The 23,419-nt window shown below is 41.1% G+C and overlaps 1 protein-coding gene across 6 annotated transcripts in view; it reads left to right on the top strand.

The window, feature by feature from the left end:
- The window catches only part of TNS3 (tensin 3), a 413,597-nt gene that overhangs the window by 337,060 nt on the left and 53,118 nt on the right, over positions 1-23,419 (top strand). For 5 of the 6 annotated variants that reach the window (XM_050937640.1, XM_050937639.1, XM_050937643.1 and 2 more), the window contains 3 exons: positions 2,596-2,765; positions 3,121-3,247; positions 3,348-3,431. The exons of the other annotated variant lie outside the window; for it this stretch is intronic. In XM_050937640.1, coding sequence (XP_050793597.1) covers positions 2,596-2,765; positions 3,121-3,247; positions 3,348-3,431 — 381 coding nt within the window. The remainder of the gene's footprint in view (positions 1-2,595; positions 2,766-3,120; positions 3,248-3,347; positions 3,432-23,419) is intronic. 6 annotated transcript variants of the gene reach the window in all.

Genomic DNA, 23,419 nt, shown 5'->3' with positions numbered 1-23,419 from the left:
GGTTATAAGCAAAATCCATTCAGCCATTTTGAGGTGAAATGAACATAAACCATCCTTTATTCAACTTTTAAAACAAAACAAGGAAATTTCCAGTGCAAAAAATATGTTCAGATTCTAGAGTGACGTTAGTAACTCCTTAACTAATTAGTTGATGGCTGGAATAGAGAAGGGGCACCATCCAGCATAAATGCTCAGTAGTATCACTATAGGAATGACAGTGACTTATTTGGTGAAGAGTCTGATCCTACAAAATGCTGAGCATCCCTATAGTTTCAGTCAGGACTAGTGCAAGCCCATTGGGGTCCCTAAGCAGGAATATTTTGGCATCCTACCCCCAATACTAAAACAGGCAAATTTTTATAATAATAAATGAATGGGGGGTGGCCCTTGACCTGCTCGGGTCCTTAACCAATTGCTTAGTCCGTTTATGCCTAGCGCTGGCTCTGGTTCCAGTAGAAATTTTGGACACATTGGGATTTTTCAGAGGGCACTTAGCATCACTCAAGATTAGTGTGCAAAGTAGTTATAATTCCCTGTCTGTAAAGTTGTAGATTTTCAAAGGCACAAAGGGAAATTAGATGCCTTGGAAAGTCAATGAGATTTGGGCACCTTCTGCCTTTGAGTAAATGATAAGGGGAAATTGGGCTTGTAGAGGGAGATTTTCAAAAATATTTCTTTCTGAAATTCTACAGTCATTGATTCTAGCTCGAGGAGAGCAAGTTTGTTTCTAAAATTTTGAGTTTAATGGATACGTTCTTTTTGTGACGTGGATCTTTAAAATGTGAGCAGTATTTCCATTTTTTGAAAAGTTTTAACTATTTTTTAAAGTTGTATTTAAAAAACAGCTTGTTGTAGAATCTTCAGATTTAAATATAGATGAGATGAAGCTCTGTGTGTTAGAATGTTTTGGGTAAGCCTGGCTGCTAATTTTAGAAGTTATATGATATGGGTAGGATTTTTCAAAAGTGGTCAGCATTGACCTAATTACTGTCTCTGAAGTCAATGGCAAAACATTCATTGATTTCCATGGAAGCAGAGTTGGGCAACGCTAAGCCCTTGTGCAAATCTCATGTTATAACTTATGGGAGACATTCTGCCTTCGATTATCAGCCTCCAGTTTCCAGTGATGTCAGCAGGAGTTGCACATGTATATTTAAGCAGAATCTGACTCTTAATTCCTTATGTATTGCACTGGAAGCCCAGTCAATGTTTTTAATGTTGTGTAAATATTCTTTTCCTGTGTAGACACCTGTTTGTGATATCAGGCATGGTTGGCTTTGTTTTTTGTTTTTTTTTTTTAATGTGTATGGATGCACTGTGGTCATGCCTTGCTACCCTAATGAAAGTTACGATATGCTGTGGTTCAAACTTTTCTGCTGTCTGCTGGATCTCATACTTCTGTTATTGCCAGCAATTTCAGACTAGAAAATGGATGTGTCCATAAAGTGCATTCTGTTTGGAGAATGCATTTTCCAGATCCAACTGCTCATTTAGATGTAATGCACTGTGTCAAATCCCAGTGTGAGTCTGGCACTGCTCACTGCTTAGAATGTCTTTTAGAAGTCCTTTCTTGCCCCAAGCAATTAGATTAAAGTTGGAAACTGTCACAGAAAAGCTTAATCTCAAATGATGCAAAACAATCAAAATAGGCTCCCTTGGAAATTCAGGAATGTTTTATGAAGTATTTTAAGAGACATCTTTAGACTTTTTAGGAGTATATGCCATTTCAGTCGCAGCACTCAGTAATATCTCAAGTACTGCATTAAACATTTATACTTTTTATGCTGACTGATCAGCAACAACTCCTGCAGCATCCTTTTAGTGTCTTGACTTCCCACAATAATGATGAAATAGGGATTGCTTCCAATAGCCACTTTCAGAATTTTCTTTTTTTTTTTTTTTAAACAGATGCTATTCTTCCCTCACTCCCTATTATCATTTTACTGTCTTGGTTTATTCTGCAATGTTCCATTCCTCAGTTGTCAGAAGGATGTGACTTTTCTTTGTTACATACATAATAGGGTAGCTATTGTGAATATTTTTAGTACAAAAACTGTAAATGCACCATATTTGATTATATACATAAGAGCTAGATTCACCCTTGGTATCAGCAGGGCACAGGGCCTCTAGTGGCTAAAAATCTGTTTATCTGGGAGATCACAGCCCTGGGCAGCAGCTATGACTTCACCTCCAAAACCTGGTTAGCATGTCCAGAAAGTGTTGCTGTTGGATACCCTAAACAACTTCTACTGGTGGGATTCCATCCACAGATAAAACTGACCTCTCCCAGCTTAATCTTTCTAGAAAGGGCAGCAGTGGAAATACTGCCCAGCCTTCTAGAACTCAGAGCACCTTGAAACTACAATATGTAGCAACCTGTGCCAGCGAGGCTGAATCTAATCAAGCATCTTCCTCTGTGGTTATAGGCAAGTAACTGGGAAACCTCACGGGTGACTGAAGACTGCCAATCACTATTGTTAAAGATATTGTGGTAAATTATTTGACAGGCACCATGTAGCAGGCCTAATGAAACGAAGATCTTGTGTATTTATTTATTTATTTATTGTTGTATTATTTATTTATTTGCTGCAACAGGTTCACCAGGAGACGAGTCAGGGGGAAGAATAAGGAAGTTAAGTCTTGGACAGTATGACAATGACGTTCCAGGGCAGCCATCGTATACCAGATGTGGCTGGATGAAATCTACTGCTATAGACCAAGCTGTAAATCCAGGATCACTAATTGCTGAAGGGGAAACCAAAGAGGTAAATAAGAAAGAATTATTCAAGATGGGGTGAATGATTGGCCAGCATAGAATCCCAAATTCAGGAGCACAGTCGGATTACAAATTCCCACATTGATAAGCGGAAGTTGAGCGTATTATGAGGTTTTGTGCATGATGGCAGTCACTGGATATAAGAAGAACAGAACAGTCATATTCATCAGAAAAAGGCTTTAACATAGACTTGTGTGTGTGTGTCCGTCCTGAGATCTCTCCATTGTAAAAGTGGATCAGATGATATGAAAACTTGTATAATCTGATGAAAAAAGGCCCACTGTACTGCAGAGACTTGATGGGGTTTACCACACACTCATTTTACTGCTTTTTGCCTCTTCTAGATGGATGTGGCACGTTACCAAGAAGACCTAGATGAAATAGACAGGGGAATCTTCTCACCAACCAAAAATGGGAATGAAGCTGTTCCACCAACCCCAGCTTTTCCAGTGTCACCAGAGACACCATATGGTGAGGAAACGTCTTCATCATCATTTACTTTTAATGAATGTGTTACTTTTAGCATGTCAAACTTATAGAAAAGGGTTATTTGCTTTTCTTTCTCTTCCAGTGAAATGCCCCCCACATTACCGCCAAATGAGTCCATCTGGCCAACAGATCAGTAGCCTGCCTGAGATGTACAGAACTGGGCATGGTAAGAACCATACTTCTGCTTTTCCTTTAGAAGATTCCCAAAGGCCCAGTGTGCCTCATGTGGCCTTGTGCAGATCATCTGCAGAAAGAGGTGAAGTTCACCCTCGTTAAGTACCTTTGTGCGGTGCCAGAGCAAGCAACTGATAATGCACAATCATCATTGTGCCTGCCCAATAATAGAGAATTTACTAATCTATCAAAATAGCATTATCAGATTTTTGGATACGATTTTTACAATTTCTTTAGGCATTGGCTTCATGTGAGGAGAGCACCATAATTGTCATTCCTCTCTCAAGTGACGCAAAGGATGGCTGTGCTCAAGTCAAATCGCATCCTAGTCAGTTCAAGGATATTATGAGGAGTTTATTGTTGCAGTATAATATAGATATTAGATAAACAATTTTCATATTGCATGTTTGTTTCCAGTAGATGATTGCATAGGGAAACGGAGAGGGTCTGTCTAGTGTGATCTTGTTATAAATGACCAGAAGAAAATCCCCTTGGTTGGCCATAAATCTTTGCTACTGTAAACCTGCTGTAAGCTGCTCCTGGTAAGAGGTGCCCCCATCTTCCCTGGCACAAGAGTCATTTCAGGGGCACAGCAGGGAAGAGCTGTGCCAGGCCCCCACTGTCATAAGGTCTCTTATTTAAGGTTGTTTTTGGGCCTTACGGTGCATTTTTATATCTTTCTATATTTGGATTTCTTTTAAGTTTGGCCTAACATCTGAATTTTCCCAAGTTACAACACCTGTAAATTTTTTGTTACCCTTAACTGACTGATGTATACTCTCAACCTGAACTCCAGCTTAATGTAGTGTTTTGTCTGAGATCAAACAGAGCTTCCTATGTCATTACCATTATATTTTGTTTGACTTCAGCTTTTCAGAATGTTTTTTCTTACACATGAATAAAAATGTAAAGAGATTAGTTAAACTAACAAAATATTTATTTGGGTTGTTCGGCTGATTTCCTACCAATGTACATAAAGGAGCTGAGCAGACACATGGTGCTGTGACTTTGACCTAACCTACACAAATTAATTTCTGTATGTTTCATAGGGAAAAAGTGATGTGATATAGTCACGTAGGGTCAGATGATACTCTTGGTTACATTTATGCACCTACTGCAGTCAGTTGTTCATGTAAACAAGATGCAAGCTAGAGAAAATGTAATAGCTTTTAGTGTAAACAAGCAGCATTATTCTTCATCCAGTTACTGTGCCAGGAACCAAGGATTCTTTGAGATTAGTCTCCTGGAGCCTTCCTTACACATAACCAACTGGACTGAAGAAGAGCTCTGTGTAGCTGAAAAGCTAGTCCCTTTCGCCAACAGAAGTTGGTCCATCCACCTTGTCTTTCTGCATCCTTTTTTATGAATTCCTTCCTTATTAGCTGTATAAGTTGGGTGGACCGCAAAAGTGTAAGAAGTTTGGTTTCATTCAGATAAGACGGAAAAGATTTGGCTGTTTATCTGATGCTTATAGAGAACTATCCACTTTGGAACTCAGGCTAGAAATAATATTCCTTGTAAGATTTCCAGCATCTCCTTGCTTTGGCTAAGTTGGGAATAATGCAAGCAAAACCTGTGTGTTTTGGTGTTTCTGTTTTGGTGTTTCTTACAGGAACATGGGGTTCAGAGAATCTGTCAAAAACTAAAAATCAAACAGATGCTACTTCTTGAAAGCTCAAAATAAGTTGGGTCTGGTTAGGTTAAAGTATGTTCCTTCAAGAAAAGAAATAAGGATTAAGCGGTGATCTTCAGAGGTGGTTATCGCAAACATCTCCCACTAGCCCCAGGTGCTCAATACCTGTGAAAATCAAGCTGAAAATACATTGAATTCTGCATCCTTATTACATTACTTGTTACTTAGGATGATCAAAATGGGTTCATAGAAAATAAGGCCTGATCAAAATCTTTATCCTACTTTAGTCTGAACCTTTTATTGAGATTTGAAATATTTTGGTTGTTTGTTTTTTTTTTTTACATTTCCTGATGTCCGTGGGGTCCAGAAGTGGAAGTACCGCAGTATTAAGAGGAACCAATAAAAATCTCATGAGATAATCTGTCGTCATGAGATTTCCAGCCTAACTTTGCATGCAGCAGTTTGTAGGTCAGGTAGTTTGGACGATGGTGTATGATTGCATAAACTTGATTTTGCTTCTCTTTATCAAACCTCTAGTGTTCTCTGAACAGTGGGAGTTACACCAACAAGATAGCATATTTGACTAAATGCAGTGATGAGCTGCCAAAATCTTAACAACCGGTTCCCTATAAAAAGTTCTGATTTAAGGGGGAGGAAGCGAGGGAGAGGGAGGGGCCGGGGCAGAGGGAAACATACCTGTGGGGCCGGGGGCCCCTGCAGGGCCTGGGGCAAATTGCCCCACTTGCCCCCCGGCAACCCTAGAGCTTGCAGTCCCCTCCCCTCTTACCTTCCCGGCAGCTCAAAGCAGCAGGACGACTCGACTCAGGAGCTCAGCTGAGCTGCCCAGCTGGTGCCGGCGGCTGGCCCCGCTGTAGCTGAGGGGAAGCAGGGGAAGGGCCGGGGGAGCCTCAACCTCCCCAGCTGGGAATCCTGGGAGCAACAGGTTGGTCTGGCCCACAGACCAGAGTTCTTTACCCACTCCCTGGCCTTTTAACAACCGGTTCTCCACGGAGGTCTAATTTTAGCAACTGGTTCTTGGGAACCTGTGGGAACCGGCTCCAGCTCACCACTGACTAAGTGTGTTTCTTCATACAATGCATCCACCATTATCAGAAGTTCAGTTATCCAGAACCCCACAGTCATGTTCCCAATCTGGTGTCAGATAACAGGGCTTTCATAAATGGACGTCGCTTAGCCAGCGGTGTTTCATCAAGATAGGGAGCCCAGAGAGTGGAGAGATTTGGTGACTGAAACCTTTATGCGCTTGAGATCATTAGCCAACTTAGTCTCCCACAAACACACAAAATTTAATGCACAGCAGCTTTTAAATTGAAGCACTTAGGTCAGCTCAGATCTCCACCACCTCAATTCTTTCTTTTTTCCTCAGTCTTCCTATTTGTAAGTCAGGTGGTATTGGGTAAACTGGACAGTTTACTGCATGATAGGACTTCTTGGCTGTGCACTCATAAATCGAACCTGCGAAGGCTGCAGGTAAACAAACTGGTCCGGCCCGCCACGGTGCTTACCCTGATGAGCCGCGTGCCAGAGGTTGCCGACCCCTGGTATAGACACAGAAAACATCCATAGTTGCATTAGGTAGGCAATGGAGGGGAAAAAGTAGGGCTATAACGCCTCATGTTTTAGGGCCTAAGCCCTCTGAAGCTTCTGGTATTAGTCACTGTCAGAAACAGAATAGCAGATTACATGAACCACTGCTTTAATCCAGTACACTAGTTCCTATATTGCTATGTAACAACAGCTGAAACTATTTGAGCAGTAGTATTGTGTCCTTTACCTTTTGTAAGGTATTTGGGACTTTCTGTGTTGCCTAGTTAATATTTAAGTAGTAGCAAACAATAACAACAACACACGCTATAATAATATCTACAGTAATAAAGCAATTCTGCTACAGGGTGCAAGATTCCTGTTTATGATTCAGATGCAGTGGCTTTGCCCTTTACTCAGTTAACTCTCAAATAGTTTCAGAGGAATCCAGTCCAAGGTAAATATACTCCCGGGGTCAGCTTCTGCAAATGAATTACAGTTTATTTACCTTGTCTTCGTCTACTGAATGCTTTTTAAAAGGGCCATGTTTAGGATTCACCTTGGCATACTTGTTCATTTTGCTTGTGTGTTCTACCCTCTCCCCAAGCCTGTGTCTGTCTTGTCTATTTTCGACTGTAAACTCTTGAGAACAGGGATTGTCTCTTGCTCTGTGTTTATACAGTCCCTAGCAAAACGGGGCCTCTTTCTTGCTGGTCCATAGGCACTACTGTAATAAATATAACTGATGTGTTAGGCATCCAAAATCCATTGTATGTCTTTGGGACACTTATTTGGATACCTAACTCCCTTAGGCTTCCTTTGAAAATCCCAGGGGTAAACTCTTAAAATTGGACGTGAATCTTCATCCAGATCCAGACACATCCCCCCAACTCTGCAGGACTTCTGATCCAGGTCTGTACTCCACCCCTAACCCCCCATATCTAATAAAATCTGTTGGAAAACTAGTGAGATATTTTTTGGCTGGCATGAAATAGCTGTGCTCCTGGTCCCATTCTGGGCATAGGGAGGAGTAGATAAATCAATCCCATGTGGTTTTGCTGGTAGAGAATCACACCTACCCCTTGCCTATGGGTTTCACAGCTGTTTACTGACAGCAGAAGTATCTGGAGACAGAGGAATCCTGGGTTCAGTTTCAGGTTCTGGAAAGGAGTGTATCTGGTGGTTATATACCCGCAGTCTGCCCTCATCTCCCCATACTTCTACCTCCACCTAGGCACCTGCCTCTGCCCCCAGCCTTCTGCTCCTGTACACCTTGGCACCTGTTTCTGTCCTCTACTCAGCTCCCCCAGGCTTCTGCTTCACCAGCTCCTATCTCTCCTGGCCTATCACAGTCCATTCTCCTTCGGTCTGGTCCTCTCTGCCCTCCTTTGATATCGCTGGGCAGGGATGTTCTGAAGTAACACCTGACATTGGTAAGTGGGTCAACTTAAACGATCTCATGCTGTAGTTGTTTTTTATTTCTAATTTCTGAGTGTGTGGTGACTGGTACATGAGGGGCCTGATTGTGGTTTTACTAAAGCGGAGTAAATCTGATATTAGTGAAGTTACTCTAGAGTTTTGCCAATGAACTGAGATCAAGGCTGGACGCAAAGTGTTTATGGAGCAACCCATCTAGCACTGCTCAACTACTTAAAAGTTCACCAAGGTAAGAAAAACTTGTCACTGGGTAAAGTGGAACTTATTTTTGTTTATGTGGCAGTTCTGCCATAGGGCCAGATGCAGCCTACTTGCTGCAGCTATGCATCGGTTGTGACACTGGCAGTGAGACAACCCAACCTGAACTAATAAGGCTTTAGCCAACAATGGAAATGTTTTAATTTGTAATATTCTGTTTAAATTGTAGTGTGGTTTAGGAGATAGAGCCTTGTACTCAAGATACCTGGATTCTGTACCTAGCTCTGCCAATGGCCTTTCTATCTGTTCCTCAGTTTCCCTCTGTAAAGCGAGTATAATGACACTGACCTCTGTGGTAAAGTTCTTTGGCATCTACCGATGAAAAGCACTATATGTAAGAGCTAGGTATTATTACGGTACCACAACTCTTGAACCATTTTTAAGCCATTTGGAAACATTCTCTTGCAGCAGATTTGCACAATGAGAGTGTCCCCATGAGATCACATATAGCAGGTTCAGCAATGTCAAATGCTAAAGCTAAAAACAAAAAAGAAATCAACACATATTTCATGGTGCTTCTGAACTTGTGAAATTTGCTGCTATTTGGCTGAATAAACAAAGTTTCCTTTAAAAACGATTCTGCTCCAAAAAGGGATTCTTTAGAAATGGCTTTGTGGGACTCCAAGTGTATTGGCTTTCATTGACTCACATCAAATGTACTCTCATTTTATTGACTGCCAATATCCAAATAGCTCAGAAAGTCAAATTCTGTCCTCTCCTTCTTGCGCACCATAGCTAACGATCCGGGTTCTGCTGGCAAAAATTGGCCTTCAGTGTTGCTGTAAAGGGTTTTGCAGAGGCATCACTGATTAGAACTTAGTAAAAATTCTATTCAATGTGCCAAAGGAGGAATCTCCCCCTGACTCACTCTCTTTCTCCCTCCCCCAATACTTTTCTGTGGCTCTGCAGGGCTAACGAATGAAAAGCAGAACTATTAAGTAAGAAAGTACCATTCTTACATAGTCACTTTTCAGAACAGAACCACACTTTAAATTGCTGCATCGTTCATTGTTGTGCAAGGGCCACTGTCAAGTTTGAACTGCATCAGTTTCCCCATCTATAAAATAGGGGTAATCATGTTTACTTTTCCTTGTAAAGTACATTGAGATCCAGAAAAAAGGCAGTGTGTAAGTGTAAGATTTTAAAATTATTATTTAAAGAGAAGACCCAATTCAAAGACCCCTGAACTCGGGAAGAATTTACTTCCAGATCTCAACTTTGCTTCTTAGGCCCACCCCTAATTTTTTATTAGATGCGATGCAGGATTTCCCATAGTTCATGGTACTCAGCATGTCTGTAGCTGATTTGTTTCTTTCAGTATTATTTTTTTTCTTCCTTCCTTATTGAGAAAAACACACTGGAAAGACTGCCGTCAGTGCATGTAATGTCAGTGCAGAATAACACACTGGACTATTTGCATATTTAGAAACAAAAATCTATTGTCCTATAGGCAATGAGGAAGATAGTCAATGCAGTGGCATAAGGAGCTATGGCAGAAACAAATAATTCTTTAAATGTCTGTTTAGTCTAAGCAGAATTTGATTTTTTTTTAATAATTTCAACAGATAATATCAATGTAGATTTTTAAGCAATTTTTTCCATTTTTATCTATTCAGATTTTCACAGTTGAAGAAAATTCTGAGGGGCTCATAACTATTTAATGACAGTGGACATTCAGATAAAAAAAATGTAAAGCTTTATAATCATTGAAACATAAATTGTTAACATCACATGTCAAAATATACAAAGTAGATATCCTTAAATCAAACTCTAATACATTCTCAAGCGGCATTTTTCTTACTTTGCGTATCTGTAAATCATTAGTGGAAGTACTTTTTCATTTGTTTGTGTGTATGCAGTGCAATTGATGTTTACTGACATTTACCCTTAAAAATCTAATCCTTACAAGCCTAGCTATGTCTCACAGATCTTATGTCCAGAAGGGACCATTATGCTTATCTAGTCTGACCTCTTGTATAAGACAGGCAATAGAATTTCACTTAGTAATTGCAGCAACAGGCCCAATAACTTGTGGTTGAATTAAAAAATATATTTTAGAAAGACATCCAGTCACATTTTAAACACTTCAAGTGATGGTGACTCCACTAAAGCTCTTTGTAAATTGTTCCAGTGGTTAACTATCCTTACTGTAAAATATATGTGCTTTATTTTCCTTTTGAATTTATCAAGCTTCAACTTCCAGTGGTTTGATCTTGTTATTCCTTTGTCTATGATACTAAGAGTCCTCTGCTATTACATATCTTCTGTCCATGTTGTAGGTACTTATAGATCATGACAGGGGTCAGCAGCTTTCAAAAGCGGTGTGCCGAGTCTTCATTTATTCACTCTAATTTTAAGGTTTCACGTGCCAGTAATACATTTTAATGTTTTTAGAAGGCCTCTTTCTATAAGTCTTTAATATATAACTAAACTATTGTTGTATGTAAAGTAAATAAGGTTTTTAAAATGTTTAAGAAGCTTCATTTAAAATTAAATTAAAATGCAGAGCCCCTTCGATCGGTGGCCAGGACTCTAGCAGCATGAGTGCCACTGAAAATCAGCTCGCATGCCGCCTTCGGCACGTGTGCCATAGGTTGCCTATTCCTGGATCATGATATAGTCACTTCTTAACCTTCTTTTTGATAAATAGATTGACCTTTTGTAAGTCTCTCACTTTGTCATGTTTTCCAATCCTCATATTATTGTAGCTCTTTCTTTTGAACCTTTTGAATATTTCAGTATCTCTTTTGAAGTGTGAAAACACCAAAAATGGAACACTATTCCAGTTATGGTGTCACCAGTGCCATATACTGAGGTAATTAACATCTTATTCCTACTTGATATTCCCCTCTTTATACATCCATGGATCACATTAGCCCTTTCAACAACAGCATTACACTGGAAGCTCATTCAGTTGGTGACCAGAATTGCCGTTTTCCAGGGTGTGTTCCCCCCCACACCCTTTAAGCCTACATTCTTTGGTCCTAAAAATTGACTAACTGTGAAATTCTCCAGCATGTCTCATGAGTGGCAAAAGGAGGAACTTTGTGTTTTATTTCTCAGGCATTTCCAAGAGCATCTTCTTTAAAGTCTTGATATTTGAGATGAAGATACTGTTGGCATCTAAGTGTTGGTGGTTCTTTAACCAATTACTCAACCAATGGGCACTCTCCCAACATGTTTCTGATCAAATTAAGACAAAAAATCAGGGGAGCGGAAGCTGATATTTTAGGTATCAAAGGTATTAATTTTGTCCTTCTCTGTATGCTGTGGTGCCATTTTCCTCTACCCAAACCTTAGGACTTTATTCATCATCATCATACAGACTCTTTTCACTGGCTGTGCCCTAGCTGGTCCTTCTCAGCTTCTGCATGGCTTCCTCTACTTGCCGGCTGTAACAAAGTTCAGAACTGCTTTCAAATGGGAGTCTCACATTTGGTGCCTTACTCTAGCAAGAAAAAAGGAAAGATGCTTATTGGTTTACCCCTCTTCCTGCAGTGTTCAGATCTGCAGTTCCTTGTGCATACCAGTGTTCCAAAGTCATATACTGCTACATGGTGCAGCGTATCAGTATCACTTTTCCTCACCTCTCTAGTAAGCGATACAACTTTTAGGCAATTCATTAAATAAAAATAAAAAACAGTTTGTTTCCTTGATCAAAGAGGATTAACTGAGTTTCCACCCAGAGCAATTTATAAATTGGTCAGATTTATACAAACCTTCCCAAACTGGGGTTTAAATAGCAGAAGCACAGATACAGCCTTCATGGTAGCATGAGAGCCATTATTTATCTAACAGGAGGTTCCTGTACAGCACTGAAGGAACAGAGGTCCTCTCTGTATGGCATTCAGAAGTTTATAAAGGCTCTTTTGTCTCATGCTGCATACAGCTAATCGAGGTCCCTCTGTATAATTTGTTATTCAAGTAACAAATAAAATTGTAGTGAACACTTTGACAGGGATTTGAATTCTGGCTAATAAGCCCCTCCAGGCTCAGGACTGCTTGCCTTATATCCCTCAGATGCTAAGTGAAGACTAGAAAATGTACCCCCACTGTCAACCCTGGCCAAAGAATAATACAGATCTGTAGAAAATAGGACCACACAGCTTTCAAACAGATTGACACTGCTCCAGTGGCAGTAGCCAGAGGGCCTATAGAATAAGGGTCAGATTATCCTCTGCTCTGCGCCCATGTATAGGGGTGGAATAGACACAAATAGCCTGTTTTCCTGTCTTCTTCCCTGGATATGATTCATGCAGTGTGGTGTTTGTATATCCCTGAGCACAACAACTGTGAAAAGTTAGTGCCAGTTAGTTGCTGGTGCTAGGATCCTCAGGTGGATAGGTATGGTTGAGGCCTGCTCCCCTTCCATATTGGCCAGTGAGATGGGCCAAGTACACATGCTGCACTTTTTTTTCAAGGGTGTCACAGTGGCTGTGTTGCCCTGTGCTCCCTTGGAACCCATCTAGGCCCAAAGGGTCCTGGTGCTCCTTTTTGGGTGGGGTGTCCCCACCTTTCCTCCAGTATAGGACTCTGTATTAAAGACATGATAGTGCCCTGTAAGTTTATCTGAGATCAGGGTGACCAGACAGCAAGTGTGAAAAATCGGGATGGGGTGGGAGTAATAGGAGCCTATATAAGAAAAAGATCCAAAAATTGGGACTGTTCCTGTAAAATCGAGACATCTGGTCTCCATCTGAGATGGAGAAATGGAATTAGCATCATGTAAGTTAAGGATGGGAAAGACACATTAGATCTTCAAGGCCAGCAGGGTTCTTCTTGACACTGTGTTCAAGATGGGTTCTGTCTAGTCAAGTGATGTATATTTCACCACTCTCCATTGACGACACTATCACAATCTAATAGTTTGCCCTGTTACCAAGTTTTTCCTATTATTGATCATTATTTTTTCCTTTTATTAATTATATCCTATTGCTAGTTGATGAACCCTCTCTGGTTACAGATTGTATCTTGGGGGAAATAACTAAGGAAAAGTGCCAAGAGATACTGAATCGGAAGGTGGCAAAGGGGAGAACTATGTGGAGAGAGAACCTGCAACATAACATTGCCACTGTTGCTTTAGAAATGGCAGTTGTTTTTGAGGATGAACAGCAGAATCTCCACAATCTGAAGGATTAAAATTTTTTCTCACCTCCTTCACACAGAAACCATGTATGTCCAAGATAAAAAAAAAAAAACAGTAAACCATGACAGGCCTGGCATCTTTCTGAACATCTGTGTTTCTTTGCTCTGTACATTAGTGCTTCCCCTTCAGTGGATGTTTGTCATAGGCTTTGTCTTTGCAAACACAAACGTGACGTGGGGTTTTCGGGTTTTTTTTCCACCCAGCAAGTTAACTAATGTGCAATAAAAATCCGAAGTGGAGACAAGGCACTTGTACTAGTTACCACAAGATAACTATGTGAAGTCAGCATTATATCTTCTACCCTTGATTGACCTCATCTATGTTTACCTCACTGTAAATCTACACTGCCTTGTCTCCACTATGTCTTTATAGTTATCCCATGCTGAAAACACACTGATTTTTGGTCAGTGAAGGCACAACCTCAGTAGGTGAGAGGAGGCAGTGGAAATGAGACATTTGCCTCTCATTGTGTCAGAGTGACTCCACCAACATTAATTTAACATTTAAGATAATCCTTTGAAGTGGGGCACAAAGTGCAGAGCAAAACACCATCATAAACAAACAGAGTCAAATTCACCACTCCACTGAAACTAATGTAATAGACCATGACTGTATTGTACCAGATCTCCTCTGCCCTGCACCACATCTGTTAAACTCTGTTCAACTCAATAAAACTAGTCTGGAGATAAACCCTTTACTGCATACATGTCAGAGCTTACTGGGTGTCATGCCAAAACAAGCTCAGACCATCAGTATTTCAGTCACTGCTGGCAGTGACTTACAGAAAAAACTTGCACTTTGCACCTCTGAGTATAACCAAGATTACACAGCACACTAAGATACAGACTCAGAACTTTTGGATCCTACCCTGCCTTTTTTACTGAAATTCAGTATTTTTCAATAGAATTCTCCGTGCAGAGCAGGAAATACCTTGCACTATAGGTGGAATATTACAGCTCCATGACTGTGCAAAGATAAACCCAGTGAGCCAAATTCAGCAGTGACCAAAGTGGTAATGTAAGTTGCTCAGAAAGTGACTTTGGTACAGCTTGCACTAATTTGTGCCTAATTTGGGGGGTGGGAATAAGGGTTGTAACAGAAAAAGCAACTAATAGAAAGGTTTAAGATAAAGCAAGATCTCACTCTTTTGTCCTAAACCCTCCTGCCAATAGTTTTTTCTGTTCCATGCCCTCCTAATATTCCCTTAATATGTGAGTATTGTTCTTTTTACTGACTGCCAAATTCTTACATCTGATGCTTCTCTGCCACTTACACCTGTCTGCTGATCAGCTTACAATTGTCACTGCTTAATCTTTCTCAGGTTTCCATGAGTGCGTCCCTTTCCTTCCCACCCCCCAAAAGACAAGCTGAATTTGACTTTAGCTGACAAGGTTTTATTCTCTGTTTTATCATAACTACCCATTGGAGCTGGTGTTGTTAGAACAGATTGAGGTAGCAAACGGACATATCTGACATTTTTTGCAGCAAGTTACTGTTTTTGTTTAGAACTACTAAAGATTTATTTCCTGGCAGCGGCTTTCAAAATCTGTACCTGCTTTAGTCACTCAGTAAGGAATGAAAAACTTCATTGAACATGCAAGAGGAAAGAAAATAAACTAACCAAAAATAAAGGGGCAGTGCCGCCCTCTCCTTAGAATGTATCTTTCAATATGCAAAGAAGTCTGATTGAGCAGCTGTAAGAAAGTACAAATGTGCACACACATTAAAAACATAAAAATGAGTGCTGTTCTAATTTCCTGAGAAGCTAAGGCTTATGGAATACTTGTGTCAGATTTTCCAGGAAGGAGCATACAATGATAGTGAAGAGCAGAGCAAGTATCAATCAAGTAATCCTCTTTTGTCAGTCTTCTGAGAAATGCACTGAAAGATCTGAAGATTAACTTTCCTGGTATTTCCCTAAGAAACTGCTGTAAATTGTAGCTTGCAGGCAGAGTTATGAACAGTGCATATATATATATTAAACCGTATTGATTGGACAAAGCAAACATAGTAGAAATCTTCTCTTATTCCGCTAAGTTAATTCTACTTATTGCACTTTCAATATGAAAGGAGGTTATCTTAAGTACACTCCAGCCTGAAGTATTGTGGGATATCTGAAAAATAGCTCGATGAAAAAGAAACATAACTTAGGTTCTATCCAATACTATATCTGAGGGCAAAATTGGAGATTCTTACTTGAGCTACTTTTTACACCATGAGGCTGTTGATCAGGGTTCAGTTGACACATTGATGGCATGGGTCATGCAAAAGCACTGAACAGGGAGGACCATATGGAGGCTGCCCTCTTCAAGTAGCATCCATATGAGTGCTCCACTTCAGGTGAACACGTACCTCTCGAGCCCTGGATTGGAGATTTCCAGTTAGCAGTGTCCATTTGGCCTGTGCATGCTCCCTATGAAACCTCGTGCCTGACACTGAGTCTATGTAGAGGTGAGTGGGCAAACCACCCTCAGTTTCTTCGCAACTGCCTCTGCCTGAAACAGCCCTAGCGCGTCCGCCTAGACTGTTCCTCAGTTTTTCTGATATTTCTATAGTGGTGGAGATGTTTTTTATAGTTAATGGTTAGTATAGTTAGAGTTGTTAGGTAGCTAAATAATGAGAGGATTGTTTACTCCTCTCTTTCACCTCAGGGAGACTTTTCTTTTTTTCCTGGCAGGGCATACCTGGCTTGCCAGGTTTCAGATGTTGACACTCTTTCTGAGAGACTATATCTATGAGCAGCGGCCACTCTAAGTGTGTCCATGTCTCCCAGAAGTGCAACTTCTGCCTGACCTGCAAGCCCAAGACAAGGAAAAACAGGGAGATTAAACTCAGACAGCTAATGATGGAATGTTCCCTGCTGCCAGCTTCTGAGTCAGCTCAGGAGTCCCGTCCCCTCCACCCCATACATCTGTGTCCAAACAGATCCAATGCCCCTCAGGCTTCCCTTAGGTGAGGGAAAACTTTGGAGACTGCAGGGAAGGCTTCCAAAAAGAGGAGTGTGAACTCTGATCTTAAGGAGCCAGCTCCAAAAAAGTCTAGGTCCCCAGCGAGATATATAGTCTCCAAACCCTTGACCTCTCAGCTTGGTACCACTGAGTAAAAGGACTTCTCCTCCAATACGGGTGGGTCCATAAGGTCCCAGAGCTCGAAGGAGAGAGACAGCTCCAATAGGACCTCAGTACCTTCTACCAGCAAGGAGGGCAAACATAGACACTCAAGACTGGTACCATCAACTTTAGCCCAGCTGTACTGGTGCACTCAGTCCTGCCATTGGTACCCATGCATGCAACACCTTTGGCAGCAAGCAAGTAATGGTGTCAGATACCATCACCATCTACGTCAGCATGCCCACCATCAGCAGTACCATCGGCTTCGACGACTGTGGCCTTGACTACCACTTCAGTACCAATCCCATATTTGATACCACAGGAGATCAGATATAATAAGGGCTTCTTGATAACAGATGAACCGGTATCCCCACTCCTTGTGGGTACAAAGCTTCTCTCGGTACCAGGACCCTGATCTACGGACTACCGACCTCCAGTATCACAGTACTCTGCACCATTTTCTGTGGATGATCCTTTCTTTGGCTGAGATGGAAAAGGATGAAGGAGACTTCCAATCGGTCTCCTATTTCTGCTCAGGGTTCTCCAACGAGAAGTGAACTCTCTCCTTCGATTAGGAATGATGGATCCGGTCCCTTCTCCTAACAGTGGTGAGGGATTTTACTTGAATTATTTCCTTGTGCCAAAAAAGGATGGAGACTGATATTAGATCTAAGACTTCTAAACATATTAACAAAGTCTCAAAAGTTCAGGATGGTGACTGCTGTAATAGCTTCACTAGAGAAAGGATACTCATTTTCAACCCTCAGCCTGAAAGATGCCTATTTCCATAGAATGATACACTCACTGCACAGGGAATATCTGTGCTTCATTATAGGGCAAGATCATTTTCAACACCAGGTATTTCTCTTTGGCCTTTCCTCAGCCCCAAGTGTGTTCTCAAAAGTCTGCACAGTAGTCATTGCGTAACTCAGACAAGAAGCAGCCTAGTCTTCCCGTACCTCAATAACTGGCTGCACAAGGGCTGTTCCTATGAAACAGTTCTGTCTTCCACTCACACAACCCCTTGCTCTGTAGCAGGAGTTGGGTCTGCAGCTGAATGTAAAAACATCCATGTTAATCTTTGTACGGAAGATACAGTTTATAGGGGCATATTTGGACTTGTTAACAGTCAGACCCTCTTTCCCTTGTCAGGTCTGATATGAGCAATTCAGAGGAGCCCTCGAACCACAGTAAGGAGCTGTCTTCAACTCCTGTGACACATAACAGCTTGCACCTTAGTAACAGATCAAACAAGTCTATGTCTCTGCTGCTTCCAGGGTCGGCTCAGAATGACCCATTCTCCAGTAAGGGACACCTTGGGCAGACAGGTGATAGTTCCTCTACAAATCAGAAACTCCTTAGGCTGGTGGACAGATCAATTCAATGTCTGTGCAGCTGTTCCTTTTTCTTGCCAATACCACCCCATCAGTGACTTTAACAACAGATGTTGGGATGGGAAGCCCACCTCAATCCCCTCACAACTCAGGGCAGATGGACGGACAACATAAGAAACCAGTCTCCACATCAATTTGTTGGCACTCAGGGCTGTCAGGAACACTTGCCTTCAGTTCTTATCTCGCATCTGGGCAAATCAATCAGGGTCATGATGGACAGTGTATCATGCATGTTCTATATCACAAGCAGGGAGGAGCAAGATTCCCCCTCCCTGTGCACCAAATCCAAGAAGTTATGGAATTGGTACATAGCCAATCAGATCCAAATTTCAGCAGTACACCTCCACGGTATTCAAAATACCACAGCCAATGTCCTCAGCAGATACTTCTCAAAGGATTACAAATGGGAGCTTCACACCCAAGTTCTCTCGACAGCATATTCCTGAAGTGGGGACTTCCAGAAGTGGATCTCTTTACCACTTCTAGGAACAGGAAGTGTCCTTTTTTCTGCTCAAGGGGGAGTTGGGTCACCACCCCTTAGGAGATGCCTTTCTTCTATCTTGGAAGAAGGGTCTGTTCCATGCACTTCTTTTCAGTGCCATTGATACTAAGGATGATGGCTGATAAACAAGATCAGAGAGAACAGAGCCAGAGTTACCTTTATAGTGCCGACCTGGCCAAGACAAGCCTGGTATACTGAACTACTCACACTCCCAACCATTCCTCATCTCCTGTCACAGGATGCAGGTCAGGTGTTTCATCCCAACCTAGTGGTTCTCTGCCTTAGGGTGTGGTTCATCAGTGGTTTAGGGGGTTAGAATCCTCCTGCTCTTTGGAAGTACAACAGGTATTACTGAATAGTAAAAAGAGATCTACTTACCTGCAGAAATGGAAGAGATTCTTCCATTGATGGTGTTGTCACTGCCTCTTGCCTGCTTTGGTGCTACTTTCAGTCATCCTAAATTATCTGTTGGATCTAAAGAAATCAGGATTATCAATTAGTTGGATTAAGATCCATTTGGTCTCAATATCAGCCTTTCATTCTCCAGTAGAAGGGTTCTCCATATTGACTCAGCCGGTATTGTCTAGATTTATTAAGGGTATGGGGAATCTCCTTCCACAGATTAAAGACCCTACCTGGGACCCCAACCTGCTACTTAGTTACTTTATGAGACTTCCATTCAAACCAATGACAATGTGTTCTCTGTCACATTTGTCTACAAAGGAGGATAGCTGTCACATCAGCCCATGTGGTCTGGGAGATTGAAGCCTGGACGGCAGATTCCCCCTTTATGGTGTTCTTCAAGGACAAGGTCTCTTTATATTGACACCTTAAATTCTTACCTGAGGTTGTATAAGAGTTCTGCCATAATCAATCCATTCATCTACCATTTTGTTCCACATAGTTCTCTACAGAATCCTGTTTACTTTCCCAGGATGTTAGAAGAGCATTGGCCTTCTACTTCGATAGGACTAAGCAATTTAGGAAGTCACCTATGCTCTTTGTTTCCTTTGTGGATAGATCCATGGGATCCTCAATCTCTACTCAAACTATTGAGATGAATATATGGATGTATTATCAGTGGTTATGATGCTGCGGGTATACTCCCCCTCCTCCCTCAAAGAGTGATAGCACTTTCAGCCAGATTACCTACAACAACTACAGCATTATTGAAGTATGTACCAGTATCTGAAATATGTAGGGTACCACATGGGCTTCAGTACATATATTTTCAAAACATTATGCCATGATCCATGCTGTCAGGTCCCACAGAGATGCTACTCAAAGAAGACGGCAAGGGTTATTCACTTTGTGAAGTAACTGCAGTTCTTCAAGATGCATATCTGTATGGGTGCTCCACTACCCGCCTTCCTTCCCCTCTGCTTTGGACTTTTCCTTAGGGGACATTTGAGTGGAAAAGGATCTGAGGGTGGTTTGCACAGGGCATGAGGAGACATAGGGTGGATGTATGGGCCAAACAGACACTTCTAACGGAAAATCTCCAATCAAGGACTTGAGAGGTGGATGTGCACCTGAAATGAAGCACCCATAGGAACACACATCTCGAAGAACAGCAGTTACAGCAAAATCAGACACCATTAGTGTGAATCTTATGACAAATCAAAATGTATTTCACATTAACATGTATTTAAAGCTCACTGGACCAAACTTTTGCAGGGTGTGAAGGCAGAATTTGGTGCAAGGTGTGCCATGTAGTGCTGCAAGTTTGGTGAGTGTTTAAGAAATGGCCAATGAAAGTGTGGTGGCTTTCTATGTTTACTATCTTACACGATCCAATATAAGTATACATACAATGTATGCATTCCTTGGTTAACCCGGGAAAACCATAAAGAGATGCAGATAGAAGAAAGGGCTGATCTGGTGCCCCAGACATCACACCTTGATGTATCTAGCCACCAGTCTAGCCACCTTTATCTCCTTTTCTCTTGCTGCTTCTAGTATCTTATCCATATGGTGTTTACAAATCACAAACCATAAAGGCCTATTAACTGTATTTGGATATAATGGAAATCTACTTTAAACTAAGTCATACTATATATGACTCTATGGGAAGTTTTTTCTTGTCTTTCTGACTTCCACAACAGGCTTCAACTTGCTTAATATTACCAGCTAACAAGTATTTACATTGTTCTTCTCATGTTTATCCTGAATTAATTTTCAGTATACATGAAAGTAAGAATGGCCATATTGGGTAAGACCAGTAGTCCATCTGGCTCAGTATCCTGTTTTCCAACAGTGGCCAGTGTCAGATTCTTCCATGGGAGTGAACAGAAAAGGATAATTTATCAAGTGATCCATCACTTTTTGTCTAGTCCCAGCTTCTAGCTCTTAGAGATTTATGGACACCCATTCCATGGGGTTGAGTCCCTGACCACCTTGGCTATTAGCCACCTATCCTGTATGAACATACCTAATTCATTTTTTAATCCAACATCCCCAGCAACAAGTTCCACAGGTTGACTGTGTGCTGTGTGAAGAAGTTCTTTCTTATGTTTCTTTTAAACCTGCTGCCTATTCATTTCATTGGGTGACCCATGCTTTTTGTGTTATGTGAGGGGGTAAATAACATTTCCTTCTTTAATATCTCCATACCATTCATGATTTTATGGACCTCTATCATATCCCTTCTCAGGGGTATATGCTTGTTTTGTTGTTTAATCCATTTGAATTAGGGTTATGCACATAAATCAGTGCACATCTAATTGAGAATCTAGCTTTTGGTATGTAACTTAATGCGTTTTCTTGTTTTCCATAAAAATAAAATATTACATGAGTTATTATTTCCTGTTATGCTCAGTAAAACTCATAAGGATTATCCCACTGGCTCTCCCTGGAGATCTTTGCCAGACATGATACCAGGCTGATATATTTAAAAACCATGTATTTTCACAGAGGAGGCTGGTTAGGTAATTGGATTGGTCTGGGAAGGTCCAATGAAAGCTTTCTATTTAAATATATTTTATGGATACTTAGCATATTGAGAAAATAGATTGTTCAAGAATCTCGTTATGAACATTAAGATTCTAGTGTTTCCTTTTGCAGCTGAAGTGATAGTGGAGCTTCCCTGTGTTAACTGCAGAAACAATTTGTCTGATCAATGAAAATACTAAGCTGAGCAATTAAGCATTTCCAGTTTAAGTATGCAGGTAAATGCTGGCTATCTGAACCCTGGTTATCTGTTATCCTAATTCAAGACTTTCCAGAGATCAGAAATTTCACCAGAGCCTTGTAGATAGGCAGAGTTAACTTGCATTTATTTGAATTGCAGTCAATTAGGTTTATATGGGATTTCTCTTATTGTGAAATAACTTTAGAATTCCTAAAGGAAGGGGTATGTTGTGTCCTCTTCTTTCCCTTTCCAGCTGATTGAAACCGATAACGCCCCGGTGACCAGAATTTTGAGTTTATTGGACCTTATTTTATATCTCCTGTTAAATAAAGTAAGCCTGTGGGAAAGGGCTTGGACTAGGTGGTTGGGAGCTTTAGTTTCACCTTCCCAACCAGTGAGCTTGCCCGTCGATATATGGGTGCTTCATTCTAGGTGTCCCTACCATCTCTCTGACTGTGCTTGTGGTGTCTAATGCAATTGAGTGTGGAAGCAGGTGTAATACACAAGCCTCATGTTTGTCATGACTCCTCCTATTTCCACGTTAGCTCAAGTAGTAGAAGGTTATGCTTTTGGAACTGGAATTCCTGGATTAAACTCCGACTAATGCCTGTGAGGTCTACATGTGTATGTAGCCACAGTTGAATGGTTTTCTTACTCCTGTGGACCTCAGATGCTTGGGTCAGTCTTGTTTAACAGTGGAGGCTTGTAATAACTGACCTAGCACTTGTGATCATGACTCCCTCTAGTGGCTGGTCCCAGTGAGTGTACTACAACTGTGTCACGGCTCATGGAGTTCTCAAGTGGAAAGATTTTTTTTCCTTTGGTGCTCAAGGCCTCAGATTCATTCAGTTGTCCTCAGGTGGAATTCTGAGGGTGCTTGTGGCTACGATTCATTTACAAAAGCAACACAAGTGGAGCTAGTAGCCTAGGTAATGTTGTCTGTTTCAGGGCTCTCCGTAGTTCTGTGGACCATATGTGGTGGAAGCACTGTCTTACATTTTCAACTTTTGAGTTGCAGAGATTCCTCTTCTTCCTCTCATGCTGGTGTGTGTTAAAGGAGGAAAATGTGAAAAGGGGATTGAAATAGCACAGACTGCTACAAGCAACCACCAGGAGAGGGGAAATCAGCTACTATGAAAAGAGAAAAGGTGACAGCAAGCAGCCAGGAGGAGACAGGCTGAGGAGAGGGAGGACTGCTGTATTCAACAGCAAGGGAAATGATAGAGCAAGAACTGCTAGGAAAAGATAGTATGGAAAGATGAGCCTGAGTGGAATACTCTTTTGCCTTTTTATTTCTGCTTGAATCCCTGTGTAATTATTAAAATAACCCCACTCAGAGGAGACCATCAAGACTAAATACAATTAAGATGAAGGTCTATAGCAAAAAAATAACAAAATTCAGGAAGTCAGTGTCTACATTCCTTCATTACCAGTAGCTCCTGCCTTCATTCATTTTTTTGTTTTTTCACAGCAGGGTGCGTAAAGGGTGCAAATGTGACCTTAACTGAATTTCCTGGATCTGATTGGTTTGTGTCATGGCTTTAATGTTATTTACAGGGGTATTTTTTGTTTGTTTGTTTGTTTTTGTTTTGTTTTTTGTCTGGGAACCTTAAAGAAGAGACAGTAGATAAACCTTAACTGCTTCACTGCTAGACTTCATCACAACCATATTCAGCAGCAGAACATGATAGTACAGGTACCAGCAAGTTCTAAATGCCTGCTAAATTGGATGAAACAAAGATTATAGTATAACAAAAAGAAATGTACAAATGTGCGACGCAGGAACATAAAACTGGATTTTTGCCCTTCATCGTGTATCTAAGAG

Source organism: Gopherus flavomarginatus, chromosome 2, assembly GCF_025201925.1.
Source record: "Gopherus flavomarginatus isolate rGopFla2 chromosome 2, rGopFla2.mat.asm, whole genome shotgun sequence".
Taxonomy (NCBI): Eukaryota; Metazoa; Chordata; order Testudines; family Testudinidae; genus Gopherus; species Gopherus flavomarginatus.
Note: the sequence above shows the minus strand (reverse complement) of the source record. Positions and strands in the feature narration are given on the sequence as shown.